The sequence below is a fragment of the Onychomys torridus genome, chromosome 8 (assembly GCF_903995425.1).
Source record: "Onychomys torridus chromosome 8, mOncTor1.1, whole genome shotgun sequence".
NCBI lineage: Eukaryota > Metazoa > Chordata > Mammalia > Rodentia > Cricetidae > Onychomys > Onychomys torridus.
The window spans coordinates 61002861-61028479 of record NC_050450.1 but is presented as its reverse complement, the minus strand read 5'-3'; the positions used below and the strand labels follow the sequence as shown (position 1 = coordinate 61028479).

The 25619-nt window shown below is 53.2% G+C and overlaps 2 protein-coding genes across 5 annotated transcripts in view; one reads left to right on the top strand and one right to left on the bottom strand.

The window, feature by feature from the left end:
* The window catches only part of Spns2 (sphingolipid transporter 2), a 38503-nt gene extending 24363 nt beyond the window's left edge, over window positions 1–14140 (top strand). The window contains exons 3-13 of one of the 4 annotated variants that reach the window (XM_036194620.1): window positions 1907–2043; window positions 6427–6578; window positions 6781–6847; window positions 8336–8478; window positions 8744–8896; window positions 8983–9172; window positions 9303–9368; window positions 11401–11499; window positions 11582–11745; window positions 12093–12284; window positions 12708–14140. In XM_036194620.1, the coding sequence (XP_036050513.1) occupies window positions 1907–2043; window positions 6427–6578; window positions 6781–6847; window positions 8336–8478; window positions 8744–8896; window positions 8983–9172; window positions 9303–9368; window positions 11401–11499; window positions 11582–11745; window positions 12093–12284; window positions 12708–13170 (1826 nt within the window). In that variant the 3' untranslated portion in view covers window positions 13171–14140. Of the gene's footprint in view, window positions 1–1906; window positions 2044–6426; window positions 6579–6780; window positions 6848–8335; window positions 8479–8743; window positions 8897–8982; window positions 9173–9302; window positions 9369–11400; window positions 11500–11581; window positions 11746–12092; window positions 12285–12707 lie in introns of those variants that run through there. The other 3 variants (XM_036194622.1, XM_036194619.1, XM_036194621.1) reach the window with 3 other exon arrangements.
* Mybbp1a (MYB binding protein 1a) lies at window positions 14006–25619 on the bottom strand. The gene is made up of 26 exons (XM_036194617.1): window positions 25404–25619; window positions 25204–25299; window positions 24577–24660; window positions 24399–24473; window positions 24202–24309; window positions 23231–23406; window positions 22974–23141; window positions 22761–22878; window positions 21831–22126; window positions 21525–21635; window positions 21023–21148; window positions 20722–20889; window positions 20535–20634; window positions 18931–19027; window positions 18699–18850; window positions 18442–18528; window positions 18194–18346; window positions 17944–18117; window positions 17709–17869; window positions 17002–17245; window positions 16777–16908; window positions 16623–16691; window positions 16074–16187; window positions 15789–15890; window positions 15057–15205; window positions 14006–14954 (listed from the first exon to the last, which is right to left on the bottom strand). Exons 1-26 carry the CDS (start codon window positions 25593–25595, stop codon window positions 14363–14365), a joined length of 4044 nt encoding a protein of 1347 aa, XP_036050510.1. The 5' UTR covers window positions 25596–25619; the 3' UTR covers window positions 14006–14362.

Here is a 25619-nt window from a genome sequence, read left to right as displayed (position 1 = left end):
CCCCCAGTATTCCTGTAAACGTTTCCTTGCCTCCTACAGGCCTTTGCTGAGGCGAAACTTCCCGGACTCTAATCTCCTGCCCCTGCCCTTTGATCCTCCCTCGTGTTCCTCACCCTCTTTCATAGCTTATTAATTATTACTGCTATTGTGTTATCTGTGTGTTTTTCTTCCTTAGAATGTAAGTCCTAAGCAGGCGGGACTCTGGCGTTCATTCACCCATGAATCCCAGACACCTAACATTAGTGCATTGCAGATGCCCTCTCTTAGTTACTGTTCTGTTGCTGTGGAGAGACCCAGGACCAAGGCAACTTACAAAAGTGTGGTGGATTGAATGAGGATGTCCCCACAGGCTCATGGATTTGAGTGCTTGGTTCTCAGTTGACTGGTTAGGAAGGACTAGGAGGTGTGGCCTTGGAGGAGGTGAGTCATGGGGGTGGGCCTTGAGGTTTCAAAAGCCTACACCATCCCAGCTAGCTCCCTCTCTGCCTCCAACCTTTGGATAAGACATAAGCTCTCAGTTACTGCTCCAGCATCATGCCTGCCTGACTGTTGCCACACTCCCCACGGTGATGGTCATGAACTTACCCTCTAAATCTGTAAGCAAGTCCCCGGTTTCTTTTATAATTTGCCTTTGTCACAGTGTCTCTTCACAGCAATGGGACAGTAACTAAGATGTGTCACTCCCCCTACTTTCTGAATGAACAAATGTACGCATGCATGAGTGAATAAGTGAATGGCGGGGTTTCCAATAATCAGGACAGCCTCTGCAGCCTGCTGGGAGTGACCTGGCAGATGGTAAGACCTGGAGTTCCAGGCTCAAGTTTGCCCTGATTTGTTGCATGACCTTAGGTATCAGATCCCCTACCCTCCCTGAATCTCTCTTTCTCTTAAGTACTTGTAAAAGATTTTTTATTTTTTAATTTTATGTGTGTGAAATTTTCTCTACATGAGCAATCACTACATGAGTGCTTGGTGGCTACAGAGGTCAGAAGAGGGCATCGGATCCTCTGGAAGTAGAGTTACAGATAGTTGTGAGCCATTGTGTGAGTGCTGGGAACTGAACCCGAGTCTTCTGCAAGAGCAAAAATTGCTCTTAACCTCTGAGCCATTTCTCTGGCCCCTCTCTCAAGTATAATATAGAAAGTAATGCAGGCCAGGCATGGTGGTGCACATTTTTAATCCCTGCAGTGGGGAGACAGAGGTAGGAAGAACTCTGTGAGCTTGGGGCCAGCCTGGTTTTCATAGCATGCTCCATGCCAGCCAGGACTACATGGTGAGAGCTTGTCTTAAAACAATGTGGGCTGGGGATGTAGCTCAGTTGGTAGAGTGCTTGCCTAGCATACATGAGGACCTGGGTTTGATCCCCAGTAGCACATAAGCTAAGTATGGTGGTGCACACTTGTAATCCTAGAACATGGGAAAGAGAGGGTGGTAGGATCCAAAGTTCAAAGTCATCCTTGGTTATGTAGCAAAGTTCCAGATAGCTTGGGCTTTAGGAAACCTTGTCTCAAAAAGTAAGCAAGCAAAACCAAATGGCAAAGCCTAAGAAACTCAGGCTCTGGGGCTAGGCCCACAAAGGTCCCATTTCTACCTGTGGAGTCTTGGCAAGTGACTTTCCCTCTGAATCTTGACCTCATCTGTGAGGTAGGAAGCCTTGGGCTGGCACTCTGTGTGAGCCAATATTCCAAGACTCACAGAACATGTAATAAATTGGAGGTGATAGAAGAGATGGAGCTCCATATTCCCTAATCCCATGCATCCCCCTTGCCTGCTCTGTGAGCCAGGCGCTGAAGGTGTCCTCTCAGGGCTGCTTCCTCCCTCTGGATCCAGGCTCAGCTTTGGCTCATTGCACTTGGCCTTAGCCAGGACCCGCACACCCTCCAGCTCTCCTCTCTTCTTTCCACAGTGTTCATCTGCAGCTTCATGGTGGCTGCCCCCATCTTCGGCTACCTGGGTGACCGATTCAATAGGAAGGTGATCCTCAGCTGTGGCATCTTCTTCTGGTCGGCCGTCACCTTCTCCAGCTCTTTCATCCCTCAGCAGGTGAGGTCCCCCCATGGTTCTCCTGCTTACACCCCTCCTATACACACCCCGTTCCTCGAGGAATGCTGGTCTGTGCTCCTGTAGACCGAGGAGGCCTGTTCCTGAGCTTCTCCCCCAAGGCAAAGCCATAGCAGCCATCTTTGCATTCAATTATAAACCAGCCCTACAGACAGGGTCTCCTCTGTACTGACCTGGACTAAGAGACTTGCAGCCCTGCGTGCCAACCTGACCCTCTGAGCAGCCTGGCAGGATGTCAGGAACAGGGAATAAGTCTGCCCTAGGTGTAAGGCTTCCAGTCCTGCCCCCACCCCCAACCCCAGTTCTCTTGCCGTGCAAACCTACTCTCTGACTCACTCTGGTTTTGGCTCAGTTTGCTCTTTGATGACCAGTCAGCTCCTTGAATCCAAGTCCCAGGAAGGCAAGTGTCAATTCAACATCAAAGTGTTTTAAGAAATACATGCCGGGTGGTGGAGGCGGCGGCGCACACCTTTAATCCCAGCACTCGGGAGGCAGAGCCAGGCGGATCTCTGTGAGTTTGAGGCCAGCCTGGGCTACAGAGTGAGTTCCAGGACAGGCACCAAAACTACACAGAGAAACCCTGTCTTGGAAAAAACAAAAACAAAAACAACAAAACAAAACAAAAAATAAAGGAAATACCCTTGACTTTCACAGTCCTGGGCTTGAATATCCCAACTTTGTTACCCACTTAACTTTGTGACCCGGAGAAATGTGCTTCACCTCTCTGAACCTCAGTTTCCTCCTTGTTAAAATGGGAATAATCCTACACAGGCTGGTCCTCTGTGAGAAGCAACTGGGTTGATGAATGTCCAGCTGGTGAGCATGGCCAGTGTCCAGCAAATCCTCTTTTCTGTTCGTTCTTCCCAAGAAGGCTTGTGTTGTCTCACGAGGGCAGTGAGCTTCTCATGGCTAGGAGTAGTCAGCCACGTGATAGCATCTGTGGAGAGCACTAGAAGAAGAAGAACCAACATCTTCACGAGCTTTCTGTCTGTCCCTGTCAGATGTGACAGGAGCTTCAGGCTCGCACCCTTCAAGCTGTCCAAAGTGCTGAACACTGAAGAGTAACTGGCCCTTGTGGTCCATGGGTTCCAGGAAGGCTTCCTCAGGAGGTGACACATGAATCTAGCAGACATTACTGAGAAACCATGACTTATGGTGAAGCTGGCACAGGCAGGGGGCCATACCTAAAGATGCAGAGATAGTGGATTGTGTTGAGAGAAAGAGAAGGGTGTCATGGCTGGAAAGGAAAGTAGAGACCAGGCCAAGGAAGGCCTTGAGTGCTAGGCCTGAGGCCCAGTCCTTCTTCCTGCTGTATCACTGAGCCCTGGAAGTCTGAAGGACAGGGAGGAGCCACATGCTCACTGGTAGACCAGACAGGTCTGCAGACTTTGCTTAGGGAGGTGGCTCGGTCTAAGGCAATTCCAGGCCCAGTGCCAGGTGGAGCCTGATGCTCACCATAGAAACAAAGACCAAGCTAGGAGCCTTCACAGCCCTCTGTGCCTTGCCCTGCCCCTGGCTGGGCCCCTGGGGCTGCTTCTGAGACTGATGAATGAATGAGTCCAGGCCTTGATGCCTTCTGTGCTGGGGAGAAGAGATGAGCAGTGGCGAAGAGAGAAACAGACAGATCGCTTTCAATTGCTTTGTAAACTCACTGTGATCACCATTCAAGCCCCAGAGGGGCTTTTGGGGGACATTGGCAATGTGATTTTAAAGTTAATTTGGCAGAGAAAATACTCCAAACAGCCAAGAACAATGTGAAAGATAACAGTGAATGGGGTTTGCCCTATCAGTTGTCAAAACAATGGCCGTTCTGACTAAAGCGGCCAAGGGACAAACTAAGCAATGATTGATCCATGAAGCAAGGCCCTAGGGAGTGGGGAGCCTGTGCTGGCTGAGGGCACATCTCTCACCAGTAGCTACCGGGAAAAGGGCACTATGTCATCCACGGTGCAGAATGAACTACAAGTGGGGAAGTGAACAACCAAAGCAAGACTGAGAAACCTAAACTGTAAACTAACAAGAGAAAGACAACAATGCTAGGAAAATAAGCCAAGGGTTGTGAAGGCATTCCAGAGCATGACCAACGGCCAATGAATGGAGGAAGAGATCCCTCGGCCTCCAGAGGAATCAGAGAAATGCAAAGCAAAACAACAAGACACCATTTCACACCCGTAGTTTGGCAACAATTAAAGAGGCTCACAATACCAAGTGTTAGTACAGCTGCGGGGATCCCGAGATGCCTAGCTGTTGGTGGGAGTGCAAATTGGTAGAGCCTCTTTGGAGATCAGAATGTCAAGATACTGTAAATCCCTGCTGTGTCCCAGCTTCTGTCTGGAGGGAAACAGGCTAGAAAAACCCCAGCATGTGGACAAACAAATGTGAGGATCCTCCTGGCATTAAGGGGAGCCTGGAAAGATGGCTCAGTGATTAAGAGTACTTACTGCTCTTCCAGAGGACCAAACTTCGGTTCTCAGCTCCCATATAGGGTGGCTCTCAACCACCTATGACTCCAGTTCCAGGGGCTCTAACTTCCCTCTTTTGGCCTCCAGTACTGCACACACACACACACACACACACACACACACACACACACATACACACCTTTACAAACACACATGCATATACATAGTTAAAAATAGATATTTAAAAACAAAAGGAAAAAGAGAGGCTGAAAGATGGCTCCTTGGATAAGAGCAAGCATGAGGCCCTGAGTTAGATCTCCAGCAACCTGTGTAAAAGCCATATGTGGTGATGTGCTCCCATAATCCTGGGGCTAGGGGAGTGGGGACAGCTGGCTCCTAGGAGCTCACTGTCTAGCTGAATTGGTGGGTGCCAGGTTCAGTGAGAGATCCTATTTCTAAGAATAAGATGGAGAGCAATAATAGAGGAAGACAGCCAGCATTAACTCCTGACCTCTCTTTGTACCTGCACACGCTCATGCATACACTTCTTGTGTGCGCACACACAAAGAAAAGGAAAAGAAGCGAAGGGAGGGAGGGAGGGAGGGAGGGAGGGAGGAAGGAAGAACTACTCAAATGGCCACCACTGGGCCTGCACACATACTCAGGGTGTATTTATACTGAGTGGCTAGTAGAAGAATGAACTTGGTCAATGCCAGTTATCACGCATATATCAAAAATTAATGAAGCATGTGGTGGAATAGAACAAGTGGAGCAGCCTCCTTTCTGTCCATTTGTTGTTGCAAGCGGAGAGGACACTCAGTGTTGTTTCTTGGTACTTATGTGTGCAGCATGGGGCAGAGGCGGCATCAGTCTGGCAGGGGGTGGGAACAGGGTCACCTTAGCATGCTAGAGTGCTGAAGAAGTTTGATGTCTCTCTCCAAATTGTTTCGAACGTGAAATAGAAGAGGATGCTTTTACACTTTGGGGCTGGAGTAGGCTTTCTTGAACCAGGCCTGGAGGAAGGGTCAAGATTTGACAGCCTCAAATTAGACATCAGGAAGCCTGTGAATGGCGGAATTGGGTAAACTAGGAGGAGAGAAAGAAGGCCGAGAACTGCAGTGACAAAAACGACAAGGGGTCCAGCCTTGGGATGTAGAAAATACTAATATAAATCTATACAAAAAGAGACAAGGCCACCCAGTGGGAAAACAGGGCAAGGCTGTGGGCAGTTGGTCTGCCGGGAAAGAAGTGCCAGGAACCAGGGAAAGTGAGACAGGGTCAGCAGCCCCTAGCAGAGACAGCCAGGGGCCAGAGAGGTGGCAGGAGATGGCTGGGGAGAGACAACAGGGATGGCAGGGGATGTGGGCAAGGCTGGCCGGACGGGTGGCGAGGGTGAGGCAGGGAAACCACACCCATGCTGGGTTTTCTGGCCCTGGGCAGCTGGGGGCCAGAGGAAGGCAGGTCCACATCAAAGGGGTCAGACCACTGGCAGCTGGCATGGCCACACCCCTCCCCCATCGCTGGCCTCTGATGGTGCATCAGAGAGGGGCGCAAAGCCCACTAGGCAACTGTGCCCACTCCCCACACACACTAGGTCTTCAGTGTGGCCAGGTTGGGGCTAGCCTTCCTGCTTAGGGGAGGGCACAGAGCAAAGGTGACTGTTGGATCCTGAAGTGAGGCCAGAGATGCCAAGATAGCCCAAGCATCTTGTCCCCAGTGCTTTGGGGACATGGAGCCCTGTCTTCCCCCAACCTGGGAATGACCAGTCTCAGTCAGATCCTTCATTTGGAGGGGTATGTCAGGGCCCCATGTGGCCTGTGGCTGTGGTCACTGCTGAGGCTAGTCCTGGGCTCCATCCTCTTCCCCTGGCTTCTGGACCCTGCCAGGGCTAGGGTGTAATGGGATAGGGATGAGCAAGCCTGGGAATGGCCGGTCCCCCAGCATTCTCTGTCCTCCTCCACAGTACTTCTGGCTGCTGGTCCTGTCCCGAGGGCTAGTAGGTATCGGTGAAGCCAGCTACTCCACCATAGCACCCACCATCATCGGCGACTTGTTCACCAAGAACACACGCACACTTATGCTGTCTGTCTTCTATTTTGCCATCCCCCTGGGCAGGTAAGTGTGAAGCACCTCAGTTTGCGGGAAGAGCGCCAAGGTCCCCTTGAACTCACCAACCCTGCTTTAAGCAGACACAGAGGCAGGCAGCTGTAGAGGACTCCTGGACCTGCTCTTCCACAGGCTGGCTGGGTGGGAGGCCAACAAGGACTTCCCACTCAGCTCAGCTGCTCGCTCTGATGTGTATCTGTCTTCTATGCAGTGGCCTGGGCTACATCACAGGTTCCAGTGTGAAGCAGGCAGCTGGAGACTGGCATTGGGCCCTGCGGGTAAGGCCTGGGCCCCTCCCTCCTGCTGAGGCTCCCCACTCCAGCCCTTGCCCCCAGAGAGCAGCTCAGCCCAGAGGCCAGGCTTTAACCTCCAGGCTTCCTCCCTCACCAGCCTGGGCTCTGAGGTCTTGTCCCTGGAGATCAGTTCAGGCTGAGGTATCAGGGGAGTTAGACAATCCTGTCGCCCACCGGGCCTCAGTCCAGGATTGGAACCCTACCCCCAGGCCCCGGGAGTGGAGAGGATGAGGATTCTCTCACCACATCAGGAAATTCCAGGTCCACAGCACAGCTTCCTGCTTTCCAGCTCTGGCTCTGCTCTAGGGCGAGGTTGGGACAGGACCTCTGTGTGGCGGCAGAAGGGGTTTGGAGCCACTTCCTGTTCTGTTGGAGGGTTGGGGCAAGTCACCAAGGCCCCAGGACAGTGCAATCAGAGGAAACAGAGATCCCCCGTCTCTCCAAGGGGCGGAAGGTCAAGACAAAGTGTTTTTTCCTCAAAAGCAGGAAGGAAGCAGCCACCGTGGAGTTTCATGATGGGGAGGAGGGTGAACCATGGGGGGCAGGGTGCCTGTAGAAGAGATCCCCAGCCCACAACTCCAAGGCCTAGGGGAAGCAAGCTTCTCTTTTCTCCTGGGCTGGTGCTTGGTTCTATGGAGAGAGGCCTAGAGCCTTGTGAATTCCGTTCTTAACACGAGGCTGGACACAGGGAAGACTCAAAGCCTATATAGGGCCCTGTAAAGAACAGGCCACCTGTCTGGCCAGTCCCTACCTAATGTCCATGTTTGAGAAACACACCTTGGAACATTCCTAGCCCTAGGGGTTAGACAAGTTGGTATATGGCTCTTCATCCCTACTAATGAATTCTTCTACTCAAAGACATCATTCCCTGTGCTTTTCATCTACCTGTCTTTCTTTTCTTATTATCTATCTACCCACTCAGCCACCCACCCACCCATTCACCTACTTGTCCATCCATCCATGCATGAGTACATCTATCTATCTATCTATCTATCTATCTATCTATCTATCTATCTATCTATCTATCACCTATCTATCATCTGTCTATCTATCTATCACTTATCTATCTATCATCTGCCTATCTATCTATCTATCTACCTATCTATCTATCTATCTATCTATCTACTTGTCTGCTGGTTTTCCCATTTATTCCTCATCTGTTGAACCATCTCTCCCTCACTTTCCTCTCCTCTCTTCCTTTCCCCCCACTTCTTGTCCCCTTCGCTGAAGTCTCTCAGTCTTCCTTGAACCTGTTTTCCTGCCCGGCCTTTGCTCTGGACTGGTCACTTTGAGCCCCCTAGCCCCTTCCCTCATCCTCTGCAGCTTTGCTCAGCCTCTCTGTTACTCAGCTGGGCAAATATTAGCCTAGAAAAAAGACTTAGAGTCCAGATAAGGAACAGTTGCATGGGCCCTCCTGTGCAGCCTAGACAGAGTCTATTTGGCATTCAAACTTCACATTTCCTGTCCTACCAGGTGTCCCCTGTCCTGGGCATGATCACAGGAACACTCATCCTCATCCTGGTCCCAGCCACTAAGAGAGGCCATGCTGATCAGCTTGGGGGGCAGCTCAAAGCACGAACCTCGTGGCTTCGAGACATGAAGGCTCTGATCCGAAAGTGAGTACCACTGTGCAGGGTGTGGTAGGAGGAGGCCTGGACGAGAGGCCCCAAGTGGCCCACTCACCCTCACCTACCATCTCCACTGCCTATGGGGCTGAATGACATTCTGGCCTGAGGGTTTATTGTTCCTGCATCCTGAGTCCTCACCTGGGCCTGGGAAAGAGCATTTCTGTCTGGGGGAGGCTGTGGGGGAATAGGCTGCCTCCCTGGTCCCCGTGTGAGGGCTGCACCAACTCAGTGTCCCTCCCTGGATTCTTCCCAGCCGCAGTTACGTCTTTTCCTCCCTGGCCACATCTGCCGTGTCCTTCGCCACAGGGGCCCTGGGCATGTGGATTCCCCTCTATCTGCACCGTGCTCAAGTTGTACAAAAGACCGCAGAGACGTGCAACAGCCCGCCCTGCGGCGCCAAAGACAGGTAAAACCTAGACGCCGAGGACTGGGTGCCTCCGTCCCAACCATGGTCTTGTTCAAATCACACTCAACTATCCTTTGTCCCCACAGCCTCATCTTTGGGGCCATCACCTGCTTTACTGGCTTTCTGGGAGTCGTCACAGGTGCGGGAGCCACTCGCTGGTGCCGCCTGCGGACTCAGCGTGCTGACCCACTGGTGTGTGCTGTGGGCATGCTGGGATCTGCCATCTTCATCTGCCTCATCTTTGTGGCCGCCAAGACCAGCATTGTGGGCGCTTATGTGAGTCCTTGGGAGGTTGGGGGAGAGGGCCTAGAGTTGCAGTCTGACTTGCTGGACCCTCTATCCCCACAGGGAGGGGCGCATGTCCCTGCCCTGTACCCCTCATGGTTGCTTTCTTCTTTATGAATAGATATGCATCTTTGTTGGGGAGACACTGCTGTTTTCTAACTGGGCCATCACTGCAGACATCCTCATGGTAAGCCAGGAAGTCCACAGTCACCTTCTGCTGACTGACCCAGGCTTATGAATTCCATTGGGGTAACTTGGGAGGGTGGGTGCAGGGCAAGCATCGCTTGTTGGTGGGAGAGGTGAACCCAGAGGCAGGGAGGGGATTAGAGATACATGGGGGTCAGATTTGGGAAGGGTCTGGAAACAGGGTTGGGCAGGTAGATGTTGGGATACAGGGGCAGGGTTGTCTCCGGTTTCCACTTTGTAGCTAAGAGAGCAGGCAGATGTTGGGGTGCAGGGGCAGGGTTGTCTCCAGTTTCAGGTTTGTGCTAGGAGGCTGGTGGTACCAGGCTGGCACTGAGATGGTGCTGTCTGCCAGCCTCCTCCCCCAGGAGTTGAGCGTCCTTGCATTTGGCTTTGCCAGCTCAGGCTGGGTCCCAGGCTGAGTCCCAGGCATGCCTGCCGAGTGCCTGCGGCTGGCTGGACAGACAGAGGCTGTCTTTACGGGACCAACAATGGCCTCCAGACCAGCAGGCGAGGGACAAAGGGCTGTCTGAGCAGCCTGCTTGGGCTTGTGTTCCTGGGTGGGGACAGGAGAACAGGGGAGGGGCTGTGGGCCTAATGACTTGTCGCTCTGAGTGAAGTGGGGGTGGGGATGACATGGCTGTGACTCCTGTGCTTGGTTCTCGAGGGACCTCCTGGTCGGGTCAGAGGACTGCGGAGGACTGGAGATGGAATGGTAGGAGGTGGAAAGCAGGGGAATTGATTGGGTATTTACTAGCTTGGGAGCTGGTGCTTAGGCCGGGAGGCCAGAGTCTGGGGGGCCTCTGTAGTCCCTCCATTTCAGGAAGCCCGCCTTGCCCCACCCTATGCTTTCTCAAATACCTGTGTCACCCACCAGTGCCTCTGTTCTCTGCCCCTCCATCCGCTGTGGGGAAGTGTGGGGAGGACTCAGCTACGTGCCTCAACTAGGGGCTGGGCAAGAACAAGGGCAGGGATCGGTCACTACGGAACTGTGGCAAGACTGAGTCGAGTGTCTTTGGTGTTGGGCAGCATGCCCTCCCCTGAGAGCCCCCACCCCCAGCAACCCCCGAGAGTGCTGTCTGGGTCCCAGGGAACTCATGTCCCAGTTTTATTAAGTGTCCCGGCTAAGTGACTAATTAGTGCTGGAAATGGGGCCACACGATAGCCTCGGATCCAGATCCCTCCCTGTCACCTCACCACTGGTAAGGGACTTTGAGGATGCTGGCTGCTCCCACCGCCCACAGTGACAGGTGTCGTGGACAGTGTGAGTAGCTGGAGCAGGGGACGCCTGGTTCTGGCTGTCCTAGTCTCATCCATCTGTCTTCAAGTGGGGTCAGGGCCTGGTCTGTCTAGTTCAGGACGACCTGGGGCCCAGTGGCTCTTAGACCCGGTGTCACGGTGCTTGAGTTCAAGTAGAGGCTCTTTGGATTCTAGTTCATATCCTCTCCACCTCAGCCAGCCTCAGCCTTGCTAAATCTTCATGGAAGGGAAGCAAGACAGGTATTTAGCTTACAGAAAGGGAGGGCAGGGAGCCCAGAGGCTAGAATCCTATGTCCAGAGTTGCACAACTCCACATGTGATCCCTCAGAAATGAGGGTTCTCTCCAGGAGCATAGCAAGTTGAGGTCAGCCTGGGTTAAGCAGCAAGGCCATATCTTTAAACAAGAAAGAAAGAAAAGGAAAAGTGCCCCTGGACCGGGAGCTCTGGCCTTCGAAGACCTGTGCCAACTGGTACCGAAGTTGTGTTCCGGGGAATGTGGTGGGGAGGGAGGTGCCGGTTCCCATCACTAAGTCTGGGTTCTGCCAGAGCCATTGGGGTGGTGGGGACTGAAGCTATGTGTGGGTGCTTCAAGGCTCCAGATAGGAGGGGCAGATGGGGAAGAGAAGAGGCTCTGTGGAGCTGACAGAAGCAGCCATACCTACATGGTGGGTAGGGAAGTACAGGGCTGGGTGGGAGGACTATCAGTATCCAGGACAGGAGGCAGAGGCTGCGTGGCTTCAGAAGTGTCTGGCACTGACCCTCCCTTCCTCCTGCAGTATGTGGTCATTCCCACCCGAAGAGCCACTGCGGTGGCCTTGCAGAGCTTCACCTCCCATCTGCTGGGGGATGCTGGAAGCCCCTACCTCATTGGCTTTGTGAGTGGCTGAGGGTGGGGCTTGCCTGGGGTGGGGCACAGAAGATAGTCCTGTCCTGATACCTGTACCCCAATCCCCACAGATCTCGGACCTAATCCGCCAGAGCACCAAGGACTCCCCGCTCTGGGAGTTTCTGAGCCTGGGCTATGCCCTCATGCTGTGCCCTTTTGTTGTGGTCCTGGGTGGCATGTTCTTCCTTGCCACCGCTCTCTTCTTCCTCAGCGACCGTGCCAAGGCTGAACAGCAGTGAGTAGGGGTGGGGTGGACACGCTCTGAAGCAGGGACTGTGTCAGCTCTTTTCTGAGGGTGGAAGAGACTGGGTTACTTTGTAGCCTTAGGGCTAGGTGACCTGCTGGAGGTCAGGACCGGCTCTATTAACACTTGGCTCTGAGTCTTCTCATGCCCCAGCGCTGAGCCCATGGTAGCCCAGGCGGGCAGATGCCAGGCCTTTTTGTGGGAGCTCTCTAGACATGGGTTTTTCTGGAGTTAACAGGGTTTTAGAGCTGGGATCCCCATCCCTTTCTCCCCCTCTCACTTTCTGACTTCTTTCTCCTCTTTTCTCTATTCCTTTCTCTCTCCTCTCCCTACCCCTGGGCTTTCCCACCTCCCCCTGGGGCTGACGAGGTCCCTGCCCAGCGCCTCCGGTCTACCGGCCCCAGCGATGCGATGTGCCAGAGCCGTGCCTGGGCCCAGCCCCCGCTGATGTGCCACCCTGACCCCCGCCCGTCTCTCCCTCAGGGTGAACCAGCTGGTGATGCCGCCTGCATCCGTGAAAGTCTGAGGTGGTGAGTGCAGGCCCCTGTGGGAGGAGTGGCTGGTGAAGGAACAGGGAACAAAACACCTTCCAGAGCAGATTCCCCATTGCCCTAGGTCTGCCCTCTTCCTTCTGATGTGTTGATACGGAATCTGTGGATTTGTGGGAGCTGGCTTCTTCCAGTAAATCAGTCCCCTCCCTCCCTTCCCTAGAAGGGCTGGGAGCATAGGTCAGCCCTGCAACTTGCCAGAAACCCTGCTGTCCTCCTAAATCCTCCTGGATGTGTCAGGGTGCAACTCCCACCCTGACCCCCCCAGTGGCCTAGCCCTTGGAGGCCAAAGCTTCCCGTAAAACCAGGGTCACAGCCCCCAATACCACAGTAGTGGTGAAAGCTAAGGAAGCCAGCTTTGGAACAATTCCCAAAGCTCCACCTCTGACCTGACCCCTCCCACAGGTGCAGCTGGGACAGCAATGATCTGCAATTTAGCTTGGGAGAGGTCCTCCAGCATCCTGGACCTGCAGGACCGTCCCAAAGCTTCCTGTGTGACTCACAGCTGGGTACACACCCTCTTTGGCCCAGGACTGAGTGGCCTTATCTCCAAGAAGCTGCATCCTCAGTTAACATGGATGACTGTGTGTGCTGGAGCCACTCAGTGGGACACAATCCCAGCCCTGGTTGGGGGCTGCAGGGTCGAAAGAGAAGTCAGCCTGCAGTGGGTATTTGGGGAAAGCCTGGCTGGCCCTTAGCTCATGTGATCTTGAGGGAGCCCCTATCCTCCCTAGACAATGGGGCCAAGGAGCTGGAGCTTCCTTCATTGCGTGCCTTCCAAGGCGCCCTCCACAGCTTTGAAGAAACAAGTCCTAGGCTGTACACAGAAGACACGGCCCAAGTCTCAGGACCTCAGCTCTGGTTCTGAGGTTCCCCGAAAGTTCTGGTGTACAGGGACCACTTCCCCATTCCTAGGCTCTAACCTTGGGGCCATCAAATTCCACCTGACCCGTGGAGCTGGGTACCTGCTGTTGGGACAGTCACCCTGGAGGACGCTCTCAGCTGCTGTCTTCAGATGGTTTTCCCCAGGTGGGACCACCCCTTAGAGGACTGCAGCACTAGGGGTGTGCACCCTGGCAGCACCTGCACCAGGGGCTGAGACCTTGAGAACCTACTTCCTCATCCCATCCCCCAACTCCTGCTGTGCCCCAGAAGCCACTCCCCACTACAGGATGACCTTTTCAATGAGGAGTCAGATTCAGATTTGGCTGCTGAAAGCTGTATCTAGCAGTCCACACTGCTTCTTGGCTTAGGGTATGGAACTGCTGGAGATTTCCCACCAGTGCCTGTAGGTATCATACCCCAATTGACTCTAGGGGGGCCAGGCTTTCACCTCAGCCTTTGATCACTCTACCCCCCCCCCCCTGCAGCCACCTTAGTCACCTCTGGACACTTATTCCCAGCTTCATACTCTTTGCACGTTGTGACCAAGGTGGCTCTGGTCCTGGGGTACCATTGTAACCTACAGGAAACTTCCAGAACCAGCTTGGACAACAGTCCCCTGTGGCTGTCTTCCACTCGCTGGCTGTGGCTTCAGTGGTTTTAGTTAGTGGTACCCATCCCACCCAAGCTCTGGGGCACCCTGGGGGTTTGGATGTGGGTGGGCAGAGGGTGCTATCCCTTACAAGCAGCCTTGCTCCCACCCTAACCCCAGCAGGGGCTCCAGCAATGTTTTCTTGTTGTACAAGAACCAGGTCCAAGTGTTGCCGCCTCTTCCTTCCGGAAGCTGAACCGCTCCTTTATTTTTTAGAGCTGCTGATTGTGAATCTCAGAGTCTTAAGAGAGAAGCCAAATATATATTCCTCTTGTAAATGAAGAAATAAACCTATTTAAATGTTTTGGTGGCTCTCCATTGGAACCGCCCAGGAAGGGACAGGACTGAGTACCTAAGCTGGGAACCTTGGCCACACAGCTAGGCCAGGCCTGCAGTAGATGGACCTGCCCCTCCTACTGCCCAAAGCCAGAGACTGCTGTCATATACCATGGCAATATTTATTAAAATATTGGTGAAAAAATAGGAGTCTCTTGGGCTGCTGAAGGCAGGGAAGACCACACCTCACTCAAGGTGTCACCACCTTTCTCCGGGCCACTTTCCTTTTCTTGACCCCACTCTGCAACAGGCTGGGGCTCCTGCTAACTAGAGACAGCCTTGCCCTCTTGCGTGGCAGGGCAGACTGGGGGGACTTTTTCAAGACCTCCTTTGTGGGAAGAGCCTTCTGGTGATGCTTTTTACCTTCAGGCTCTATGGGGGACACAGGAGCGGCTCCATTCACCTGCGACAGCTTCTCTTTTTTCTTCTGTAGTTTTGGGGTCTTTGCAGGGGTGCTAGGACTTAAGGTGAGGTTGTTGGGAGTTGGACTCTTGGTGACAGGTGTCCCATTCACCTGGGATGGGGTGTTGGCCTTCACCCTCCTCCTCTTCCTCTTGCCTGTGCTGGGGGGCTGGTCTTTACTAGTAGCAGCAGGTGTGGCATCCGCTGCCACGACATCCTGCCCCGATGCAGCATCCTTTTCTGGTGTGGTGTTCTCAGATTTAGGTTTCTTTCGCTTCTTGGTCTCAGGCAAGAATCCCTTTTTCTTCCGCTTCATGCTAATGGGGCTCTGGGAATCGCTAGGGACGTCCTTGGAATTCTTCTTCTCTGACTTGGGACGCCTGTAAGAAAGTAGTAAAATACAGAGTGAAGTGAGAGAGAAATATTGTCGGGAGGGCCTTTTTAGCCATTCCCAAGGTGTGGGCCCCTCTCCCAGAACGTACTGGACTCCTAGCATCTTCATAGCCTGCCAGTAGAGGTCGTAGAGGCGGTTGGAGCCAGAGGAGTGGTTCCCCTGCCGCAGGCTTTGCTGTAGCTTCTGCTGCTTGCTCTGCAGCAAGCTCAAGAGAGAGGTGAGGTCCACAGACAGCTTCTGCAGAGGAAAGGCAGGCTGGAGTAGCAGTGGGTCTTCCACCCGCTCCTGGGTCCTAAGCCACTTCTGTCTTTAAATCACTAGCCTCTCTACTATGGAGGACAACAAGGCCCCGACCTAGCATTCTGTTTCTCTTTCCAAGGCCAGGGGCCCAGGTCCCTGCTTTTTCAGCTCCTAGTCCCCTATAAAGGTGGTCTCAGACTAGGGAACCCAGAAGCCCATTTCCAGTGGCCTCCTGGAGCCAGCCCATGAGTAGTAACTCTTACTCCACACTGGCCTCACCTTACCACCCCCCTCCTGCCTAGAAACCTGGCTTCCTTCCAAACTGCTGCCCATCTAGGCTCATCTCTAGCTCTCCTCAGTTTTCAGTTTTCTGACACATGGTGACCCAGCCTCACCCAAGTCTGCCAGGTCCAGATGTGACCTTCTACCTTTAGAAGTAATCGCTTCTGTCAAAACAACAGCACTGTGATCTTTAACAACTTTCAAAAGCCCAGATTCTGCCCCCTGGAAAGACTACTGCCAGAACCCTGATGTGATGTCTATTCCATCTAGGGCATGGATTCTTGGGCAGCTGCCTTACCTCATGATTGACTGTCCTGAAGAGAGTGTTCAGCAGCTCCAAGGTGGACAGCTCCCTCTGGTGCTCCCCCTTGCTCTGCGCCTCTCCAAGTGTCTGCAGGGTCTACGGAGGAAGGCTAACACTGAGGCACTTCTGAGAACTGCTGAAGGCCTTTCTACATCCCTCACATAGCAGTGGCCCAGAGGGAGGAAATGTTTCTGGGGACTAGCTTGCACAACCCACTCTGTAACCTCAAGTTCCAAGAAATCTGGGGTGAGTTCATGGTGGGAGCTTCACAGCTGTTACCTGGGCAACCTTTCCCAAGACCTGGCCAATCAGCTGCTCCCACTCAGGATCCTCAAAACATACTCTCAGCTCCCGTGCAGACAGGGTCTTCTGGAGCAGCAGGCATGCCTGGGCCTGCAACAAGGAGAATGTAGTCAGCAGAAGCACCAACATGCCAGGTAAAGGCTCAGAAACCCAAGCTTAGAAGCATGCCTGTGCTGGGCCTTACAACCATCAATTCCTCTCTTCTCATGTGGCTAAAGGGCTGCTGAGATCTGAAGAGGCAATGGTCTCAACTGAACAGACCTCATGCTGGGACAGTCTCTGGCCCTTACTGACTTAAGTCTCTCCCTAGCCTGCCTGACAGCCCAGGCATCTAAGCAAACAGAGGGTACAGGTCAGGCCAGAGATGAAGTCGAGCAGTGCTGGAGGCCTTGGGCTAGACAGCAAGGTTCCCGAAGTTCCTCTGTGCCGACCATGTGTTGCACCATAAGCATAGCCAAGGTCAGTGAAGCAGGCCTCTTAGGCCTCAGTGAGAAGGCTGCACAGGTCATCGAGACAGACCCTTACCTGATGGCGGGGCCGCAATGGGCCAGCCACATGCTGGATCAGGATGGGGAGCAAGTTCTTACAGATCACCTAGGGATTGGGGAAGGACAGGGACCATTAGTTGGGGACTGGGCCAGGCAGGGTTCCCAAGAGGCAGGCTGGCTCCTGAACTTACCGGGTATCGGAAGAAGAGGCTGAGGAACATGGGGACAGTGAGCGGGCTGTTACGCTTGGTCAGAAGAGATTCCAGAGCTGCTGAGTACACCCGGGTCACAAAGTCCAAGTCCAAACAATTAGCAACCTGGGCCTGGTGAGAGAGCTGGGGTGAGACGGGGAGCAAGGCATAGAAGGCTGAGGGTGAGTCTTAGAGAAGAACTGCCTGGGCTAGCCTCTGGCTCACCTCTGGGTCCTTGGGTTCAGACTTGGTGTCAGCTCCCCGTAGCTTCTGCCCATCCTGGTGCCTCTTAGCAGTGTTGCCCTTGAGGACTCGCAGCAGGTACAGAGAGGCGTTGAAGTAGTAAAGAGCTACAGAGGCATCAGCCTGGTTGCCAGCCTGCTGCACAAGCCGCTCCACTTGGGCATGCAGAGCCTCTGCACAGGGCCCCACCTCGTGGCAATAGTGGCGGGCACGGCACAGATGATGCCTGTGAGCGCGCAGGGCAAGCTGGTCAAAGCGTGCTCTCCACCTTGCTCAGCACAGCAAGAAGAGCAGCCCTAAGTACCACTGCATAGGTTAGAAAACTGACTTAGAGATGGACAGGGACTTGACCCAGGAGCTGAACACCTCTGACCTGACCCACCTCTCTCTCTGTTCCTGTTTTGTGGGACAGTGGCCTCAGACTCTGTAAAGCAAGACCAAGTTCTATGTGCTCAGGGATATGGACAGAGCAGGAACAAGGACAAACCAGTGTCTGAATAGGTAGCGTGATCTGGACTGGCAGAGTGTTGTGTGAGAGACAGCCCTACTCTCTTATCAGAACTCCCAACTAGCGTCACCCTGACGGCTGGATGGGACCAGAGTGTCGGAAACCCTGCTCTACGCACAGGGAGCATAAAGGAAATGGAAAGATCAGGGACTGCATGTCACCCACGGGCTCGTGCACTCACATGAAGATGCGGGCGGTCTTGTGCAGGAGGTCCTGCTCCTGCTTGGTGGAGCCCTTGCTGCGCATGCTGTGCTGGATCATGCTCAGCAGTGGCTCAAGTAGTTCCAGGATCAGGGGGTGCTCAGGCTGCTTGGTCACCAGTACTTCAATCAGGTCCAGTACCTGTGGCCAGACGACTGGGAGTGAGCCCATGCAGGAGCACAGGGAGGCGCAGGAGCTGCACCTGCTGCACTCACCCGGATCTGGAAGTCCCGTCGAAGCTTCTTCTCCTTCTGCAGCTTGTTCTTCTCCTCTTGCCGGGCCTGGATGCGCAGCTTCTGCTCTGCAAATAGGCTGGCCAGGTTCTGGTCCAGGGCCATCATAGCCTCATCCCCAAGCTCTTCCTCCTCCTCTTCACTGTCCACTCCACCCTGAGGTAGAGAAACACAGTCATTAGCCTGGCCTTAGGTGGGTGGACAAACGCCCTCCCCGCTGGCTCCTGCTCACCAGTGCATTTCCAGCTTGTAACACTTCCATCAGCTGCTGACGAAAGCCCGGATCCACATCCTTATCACGGTCCTCCTCTTCACTCTCTTCCCCATCCTCGCTATCTACGTCACTCTCTGAGTTTTTATTGTTTTCACTATCTGAGTCTTCATCCTATGGGTGGGAGGCAGGTAAGTAAGTCACACTTTGTCAATGATGCCAAATGACTTATCTCCACCCATGCTACCTTGCACCTCACTGACAAGTACCTCTCCATGCTTCAGCTGCTTCTCATCGGTATCATCGGTGACCACCACATTGTCATCTTCATCCTCATTGGTCTCGGGGTTGAGCACCTGAGAAGTCCCAGACCACCATTGCACTTGCTGCCCCAACTGCCCACCTTACCCAGTTCTCTCCCCTATCACCCCAGAGGGGAAACAGAAGATGGGAAGATGACACATACTCCCACTACATCTCAGTGGACCCATCTTACAATCTTATTTCCCCAAAGGCCCCAACTCACAGCCAGGATTAGCTGCAGACCACGTGGAGTAAGGTGGGAACAGATATGGCTGAATACGTTCCGGACCACCTGGCGCATCAAGTTGCTGGGTTGAGCCAGCAGGGACAGCAAGATCTCTACCATCACCTCTACCCACACTGGTTCCTGGGAGGCTACAAGTGGGAAAGCAGATTTAGGCTGAGCAGGATACAGGTAGCCTGGCTGCCCAGCCTGCCCCAGGACAATGACGCACCCTTGGCCCTAGAGCGTGATCGACGGGGATTCTGCTCCATACTTTTCTTGATGCAGGTCTGGATGTCGCCTAGGACATCACAACTCTCTGTAGGGGACTGTGGGTGGGATAAAGCAGAAGTCAGAAAAGGAACTGGAACCATTCAAAGTGGGCACCTGAGAGCTGCCCTCTTAAGAGCCTTTTCTGCACCTTGTGCACAGTCAGGAGATCACAGAGCCCAAGTTCCCCATCAACATCCACAGTCAAGGCTGACAAGGACACTCAGAGCCACAGGACCAGCAAATGCAACCTCACATTGTTGAGCTACCCTTTCACTCCTGGTTTTAGACATACACTTGAAAACCATTAGTTTTAATTAGATTAAAATGCATCTCGCTGGGAATAACCTGGGTACCTAGAAAGCAGTCTTTTGCTTAATAATGCTGTGGGCAAGCCGGGCGGTAGTGGCACACGCCTGTAATCCCAGCTCTCGAGAGGCAGAGGCAGGTGGATCTTTGTGAGTTCGAGGCCAGCTTGGTCTACAGAGTGAGTTCTAGGAAAGGCGCAAAGCTACACAGAGAAACCCTCTCAAAAAACCAAAAAAAAAAAAAAAAAAAAAAAAAAAAAAAAAAAAAAAAATACTGTGGGCAGAGGCAGGAGTTCATGCCTTGGCTCTGGGCTGTGCCTTTCCTCTATGGGTTTGATAAACATGAACTACAATTTCTTCTGCCAGTCAAGTTCAGAGGTGCAGGGGTCTGGGGATGGAAAATGTATCTGAAAACTATAGGCTTGTTGCTAACAAGAGTCCTGTATACCCAGGCCACTAAGACCTGACAGTCTTGATAAAAGAGCCTCAGTGGTCTAGTGAGATTACCCAAGAGGGCACCGGCACCTATTGGCAAACCTGGGTTTAATCCCTATTACCCACAGGTGAGACCTAAACCCCCAAGTTGTCCTCTGACCTCCACATGTATGCTATAGCACAGAACATCACACAAAATAATTATAAAATGTTAAAGCATTAAAGCTTCTTATAAGAAAAACTGGGGGGTTGGGGGGGGGAAGAGAGGTTCTAGAAGGCCCAAGACTGGAAAGCATATGAACTGCAGAATGTGATACATTGGGAAATTGTGGCAGGCCACAAAGCCTTTGCTGGGGACATTACCAGCTTCAGGCATGACTGTCCCTTGCTTTGGGGTGAGGGGAAGCCCTCAGAGTTATAAAAACCTGGGCCCCATTTCTAAATGACTAGTGTCCTGGGTGTCAGACTGGCCTCCCTCCTGCAGGGGGCAGCAATTTCTTTTATACCCATCACTTCCAATCAGTAAATCATGTCTAGGAGGGCCTATGGGACTCTCAATCTCAGCAACTGGAGGTGTGGCCCAAAGCAGGCTACTCTGCTTCTGGCAACTGGCAAATACATAGAAGCCCTACACAGAAGCTGGCATGCTGGCTGGTGCCCATGTGGATGGAGTGATTTTTTCCCCCCTTGAGCTGTAACTTTCGTTTAGGGAATCCAACTTCCACCTCCATCTCCCACTGCCCCCAAGGCCTCTTAGTAGGGGTAGACCCACGATGCTTCAGAGCCCCAGGCCCCATGCTCTTTTCTCTGCAGAACACAATACCTTGAAGAGGTGGAGGCCCACCAGAAGCAGCAGGTGCTGGAATGCAATGGCCCTGGTCTCTGAGGAGCGGGCCTCTAGTTCCTTCAGAGTACTAATCATCCTGGGGGGAAGACAAGGGCACATTTGCAGGTCCCACTGACAGACAGGCAGGGTATCCTCCTCCACCCCAGAAGTCCCATGCCCTCACTGGTCCCAGGCCTGGCGTTGCTGTGTTGTGAAGGGTGTCACAATGGTCACGTTGCGGCTGTGGTTCAACAGCATGTCTGCCAACTGCACCAGGCGGTAAGTCCAGGGCTTCCCGCTTTCATTCAGGTCTGGCGTCTGCCTAAACTTCACACTGAGGGTCTGTAGCAGGCTAGATTAAGGGGGAGGTAGGGTTTAAAAGACTGCACTGGCATACCCAGCCCCTGGACCCACCAGGCTTTCTGACCTCGCTCCCAGCTCAGGAAAAAAACAAGTGTCCCATTTTCTAAGGGGCAGAGGCCTACCTGAAGAAGGCACCAACGATGACACTTCGGTTCCGGTTGTCCAAGGGGAAGGAGAACTGTTGCTTCGTCTCTGGGATCTGGGGAGTGGACTTCTTTGTCTTGAAGAAGGCATGGAACAAGCAAAACCTGGGGGCACAACCAGTATTGGCATGTTTAGACTCCCCTCAGCTATACCATGTAAGGCCCCTTCTCTGGTTTGACCCTCTGAACACAGGTAAATGACCTAAGTTGGAGTAGCAGAACCAGACCTGCTTGCAGATACCAATGGGCATTCTACCGATGTAGAATCCATACATCAAGTCTGAACCTTTGGGGCCCCCAGTACTACACCTTCTGGGTCTCTTTCCATCACAGGCTAAGGTACTCCAGATTCCCTTTGGTCTATTCCCTACCAACAACATAACCTGCAGGCTTCTGGCTCTAGGGGAACCCAAACAAGGACCAGGCAATAGGCCTTGTTCCAAGGCCATGCCACCCACAAGGAGGCTAGCTCCTCACACACCTGGCTACTTGATCAACCACATCATCATCCTTCTCCAGGTGCAGATGTTCCACGAGGCTGACCAGGCGGTGGATGATCCATTTCCGGAGCCGGCATACAGATCGTTCTGGCCTGGGAGCATGAGCAGGTCACATAATTCAAACATAGAAACAGGATGCACCTTTGCCCCACACTCCACTCCAACCTCCAAATAACAATCAGGAAACACCAAGGCCACCTTCAAGAACTTTCCAATCCTCCCCACTCTAGTTTGAAGTCATGCCACTCAGGGGTTTGGGCTCTCAATGCTCCTGACACGTTACTCACACATTAAGCGAGGCATCCTGTGCTCTCTTCTGGTTGGCAGTGCTGAAGTCAACCAGGGAGTCCAGGTCAGGCTGGAGGAACATGTCCCGCAACCAGGCCACATAGCTCTGCAGGGCTTTGCTACTCAATAACCGTGTGACCCGCCAGAAGGTAGGCATGACAGGAAGACCTTGGTTGGTGATGGATGTGAAGGCCACCATCATGGCAAACTGCCGCTCAGGGTCATCCTGGCACCCCTCCAGGAAGGTGCTCACATATGTACTTATCTCTGGGATGAACTTGAACAGGTTTTGGGGCTGCAAGAGATGAGCAAGAGGTCGGGTTACCAGTGTGAAGATTCCAACATCACCACCTTCCTACCTTTCTAGGTTAAACCCAGGACTAGGAACCTCCTCCAAGTCTACAGCAGGACTGAGGCTAACGGTGCCACAGTTCCATCAAGGCCCTTCTAATCTCTGACCCCTCAAATCCCTACAGCCCCAGCCCAAGAAGGTCCCCATCTCCCTCAAAGATTGAGGACAAGGTATTTTCCTGATTTGATGAGGCATTGGGGGGGGGGGGGACCTGGGTTCAAATCCTGACAGATCAGTACCTAGCTGTGCCACCCTGGGACTCAAAATCCACCAATTTTCATGTGATTGCCATGTGCCAAGCACCAGGCTACTTATTTTCTTATGACAACCCTTTGTACTGGGCCCCTGCTATCATTGGCTTATGGATGGCAGGCACAAAAATGCAGAACACACTGGAGACAGTAATTGTTCTCATTAATGTGACCCCAGTAGAGAATTCCAGATAGATAGATGGCCGGTTGGGTCTGCTAGTGAGTGGGCCTCAGGACAGAAGGCCCGATCACTGGTCAAACCCTTGTACAGTGCCCAGTCCTGTCACACATCTTCAGAGGAAGATGACACATGGGATGACACCTACCTTAGAAATGACCATGTGCTCCCCAAAATGGCGGATCAAGTCTCCCCGCATCACCAGCTGCAGCTGCTCTTCTGACAGCAGAGGCAGGGATGCCCCCAGTAGGCGGAAACACATGTAGCTAAGGAGGGTTGGGGCAGAGTCTGGTCAGAGACCCTGTCCTTTGGGGTGGACACGTCCCACCCAGACTGGAGCAGAGGTTAGTGCCACACACACCTGGTTGACCAGCATGGTTTTTTCAGCAGCCCCTGCTCCAAAATCTCCTTCCAGAACACTGTGAATCTGTTCTCCTTCAGCGCCAGGCGGAGCAGGTCCAGAGCCACGTCTGGCAGTTTGTGCTCCTTCCTTACGGAGTTGGCCGCCATCCTCAGCACATTCACTAGACTGTGGAGGGCAGAGGGGACTCAGTTAGGACTGCTTAGAGGACAAGGTTCAGGACGCCCCCAGGGAGAGCCCACCCACTCTCTTCAAACCTGGGAATATTCTCTTCTGAGAACAGGTCAACTGAGCCCATCAGTGACTCAAGCTTAGCTGGTACCCTCTGCTGAGCCAAGAGGAAGAGCTCCAGGTACTTGGGGGAGCTGAGGATCACTTTCAAGTCCCCCTTGAGGACCTTGGGCAGGATCTCCTGGAACATGGACTCTGGGACCTGGAGTGGGAGCACAGGTGGAAAGGTGACTCTCCTGGCACCTTGTTTCTCCCTCTGGGTCTTGTTCTCCCCGTGGGCTTTTAAAAAAATATTATTGATTATGTATACAGTGTTCTGCCTACATGTCACAAAAGGTCACCAAATCTCATTATAGATGGTTGTGAGTCACCATCTCTGCAAGAGCAGTCAGTACTCTGGCCATCTCTCCAGCTGCTGCCCCACCTCCTCCATGGGCTTTTGATACACCTCCAGCCAGCCAACTTGCCAAACGTCAGACCTGTAAGAAAGTGCTGGCTACCCATGCCCAGCATCCTAGATAGCTAACTGGCCTGGGGCTACATTTAAAATTATTCCTTTTGTTTTTTAGAGGACCAGCCAGTTTCTTATCTGGACCTTCTCTATTTGTGAAGAAAGGCCCAAACAGGGACGAGCTGGTGGCAAAAGATACTACATGTGAACCTGCCTCAGTCTCCCAAGTAGGACAGTACAGACCCAGGCTCGACCAATATAACTATGGCAAATGTTCTATACATTCAGGCATTGACAAACACTGTTCCAGACTCTCACTGTCCAACACAGAAACCACAATAGAGAGCTATGGCGCATCTGAAGCGCCTAACTGAATGGAGATATGCCATGAACCTGAAAGACAGGCAGGATTTAAGATACGTGGTGACCCAAAAAGGCTCTTTACACCAGTTGCATTGTTAAACCATCTGTCTTGGTGTTCTTGTGTGCTAACCCAAATCTTCTCAGCGTTTCCAAAACCAGACAGCATGACATGTGATGCCGTACCTCAGAGAGGATGTCCACCAAGGCCTTTATTGGCTGCCCCTGTAAGTGGTTGTAGTGATGGGACAGGATCTTCAGCAACCTCACTGACTTCATCAGGGCATCCTGGTCCTAGTACACAGAAAACAGGGTGTGTGCACAGGGCACACTATTGTCTGTCCCCTTGCCAACCCTAATCCTCCTGTACCCAAAGCTCTTACCTTCACCAGGCGCCCTGACTGAAAGAGAGCTAGCACTCCAAACAGGTTTGCAAAGAGAGCCGGTCTCATCATCGCCTAGAAAGAGATCCCAAGCACGGGTGATTAGAAAGAGATCCCAAGCACGGGTGATTAGGAGGGTCCATCGCCCCACCCGTACCTGTTCAGGGACCACACTCACCTTGTTCGCTGTTTGCAGATTGTATTTTTCTTGCATCTGACTCAGGATGCTGCACAAGGGAATGTCTTCAAAGGACTGCAACAGCTACCAGCGAAACCAAAGGGAGCTCTGAGGAGCGGCCCAAGTCAACTCGCCTTCCTCTGAGGTCCCCCTTCATCACCTTGGCCACTCCTCCCATCTCTCACCACACGTTCTAAGGGATAATCCACTGCTCTTATGGGACCAAATTTTGCACCGAGCCCCATCTCCACCGGGGCTTCTGAAGGCCTAGATTGCTCATCTTTACCTCCTGAAAAACTCATCCTACCCACACAGCCTGCTCCGAGACGTCTTGCGGCTAACTCTAAGGGGCAGTCTTCATTGCTCTTTGTTGTACAAATTGCTGAGTGGCCTGTCATCAGCTAGGTTCCCAACCTAGAGAGGGGTCCCTAACTTTGCAGAAACCAACCTCAAAGTTCACTACTTCCAGTAACTGTAGCTAATATACGCCTGCTAGACATGGATCAGAAAGAAAACTTCAGAAGCCTCTCGGATTTCTCCTTACCCAGCAGCTGCGGTGTCCCCTCCATCCTTACACCCCACCTTTTGCCCAGCGTGGTTGCGCCCTTGCCAGACGCACCGCCTCACCTGTGCCAGCGCCAAACTGTAGCAGGGCCGAGCGGCTTCTCGGCCCACCCCAAGCCCAGTGACCAGGCGCTTCAGGGCGTATTTCATCTCCGAACCCTGCGGAACCAAGAACATCCCTAGCGTTAACAGGGACCCGGGGGCCCACCCCTACCCCCTTGCATCTAGAGCCGCGACTGCGTCAGGGGCCCCCGCCATCATACACTGGGCCTCGTGCGCAAGTACTCCAGCAGCTTCTCCGTGGCCTGGAGCCGAGTTTCCTGCTCCGGCTTCGCGATGTCCCAGAAGAAGTCCAAGAACTCGCGGCTGTGCTCCAGCAGGTCGCGGCGGTCATCTTGCGCCGCTTCTGCTGGAGACGCAGGATCAGCTTTCGCGGGGCTCTTCATCTCCGCCATGCTGCGCAGAACACGTGGTCTCGG

What these genes read in the sequence shown, in the direction of transcription:
- Mybbp1a (XM_036194617.1), bottom strand. Translation starts at nt 25,595, where the DNA reads ATGGCGGAGATGAAGAGCCCCGCGAAAGCTGATCCTGCGTCTCCAGCA. An exon ending in CAGGATGCCTCGCTTAATGT is followed by an intron (nt 21,636 to 21,830) that starts GTGAGTAACGTG and finishes TCATGCTCCCAG; the next exon opens with GCCAGAACGATCTGTATGCC. An exon ending in ATCGTTGGTGCCTTCTTCAG is followed by an intron (nt 20,890 to 21,022) that starts GTAGGCCTCTGC and finishes CCCTTAATCTAG; the next exon opens with CCTGCTACAGACCCTCAGTG.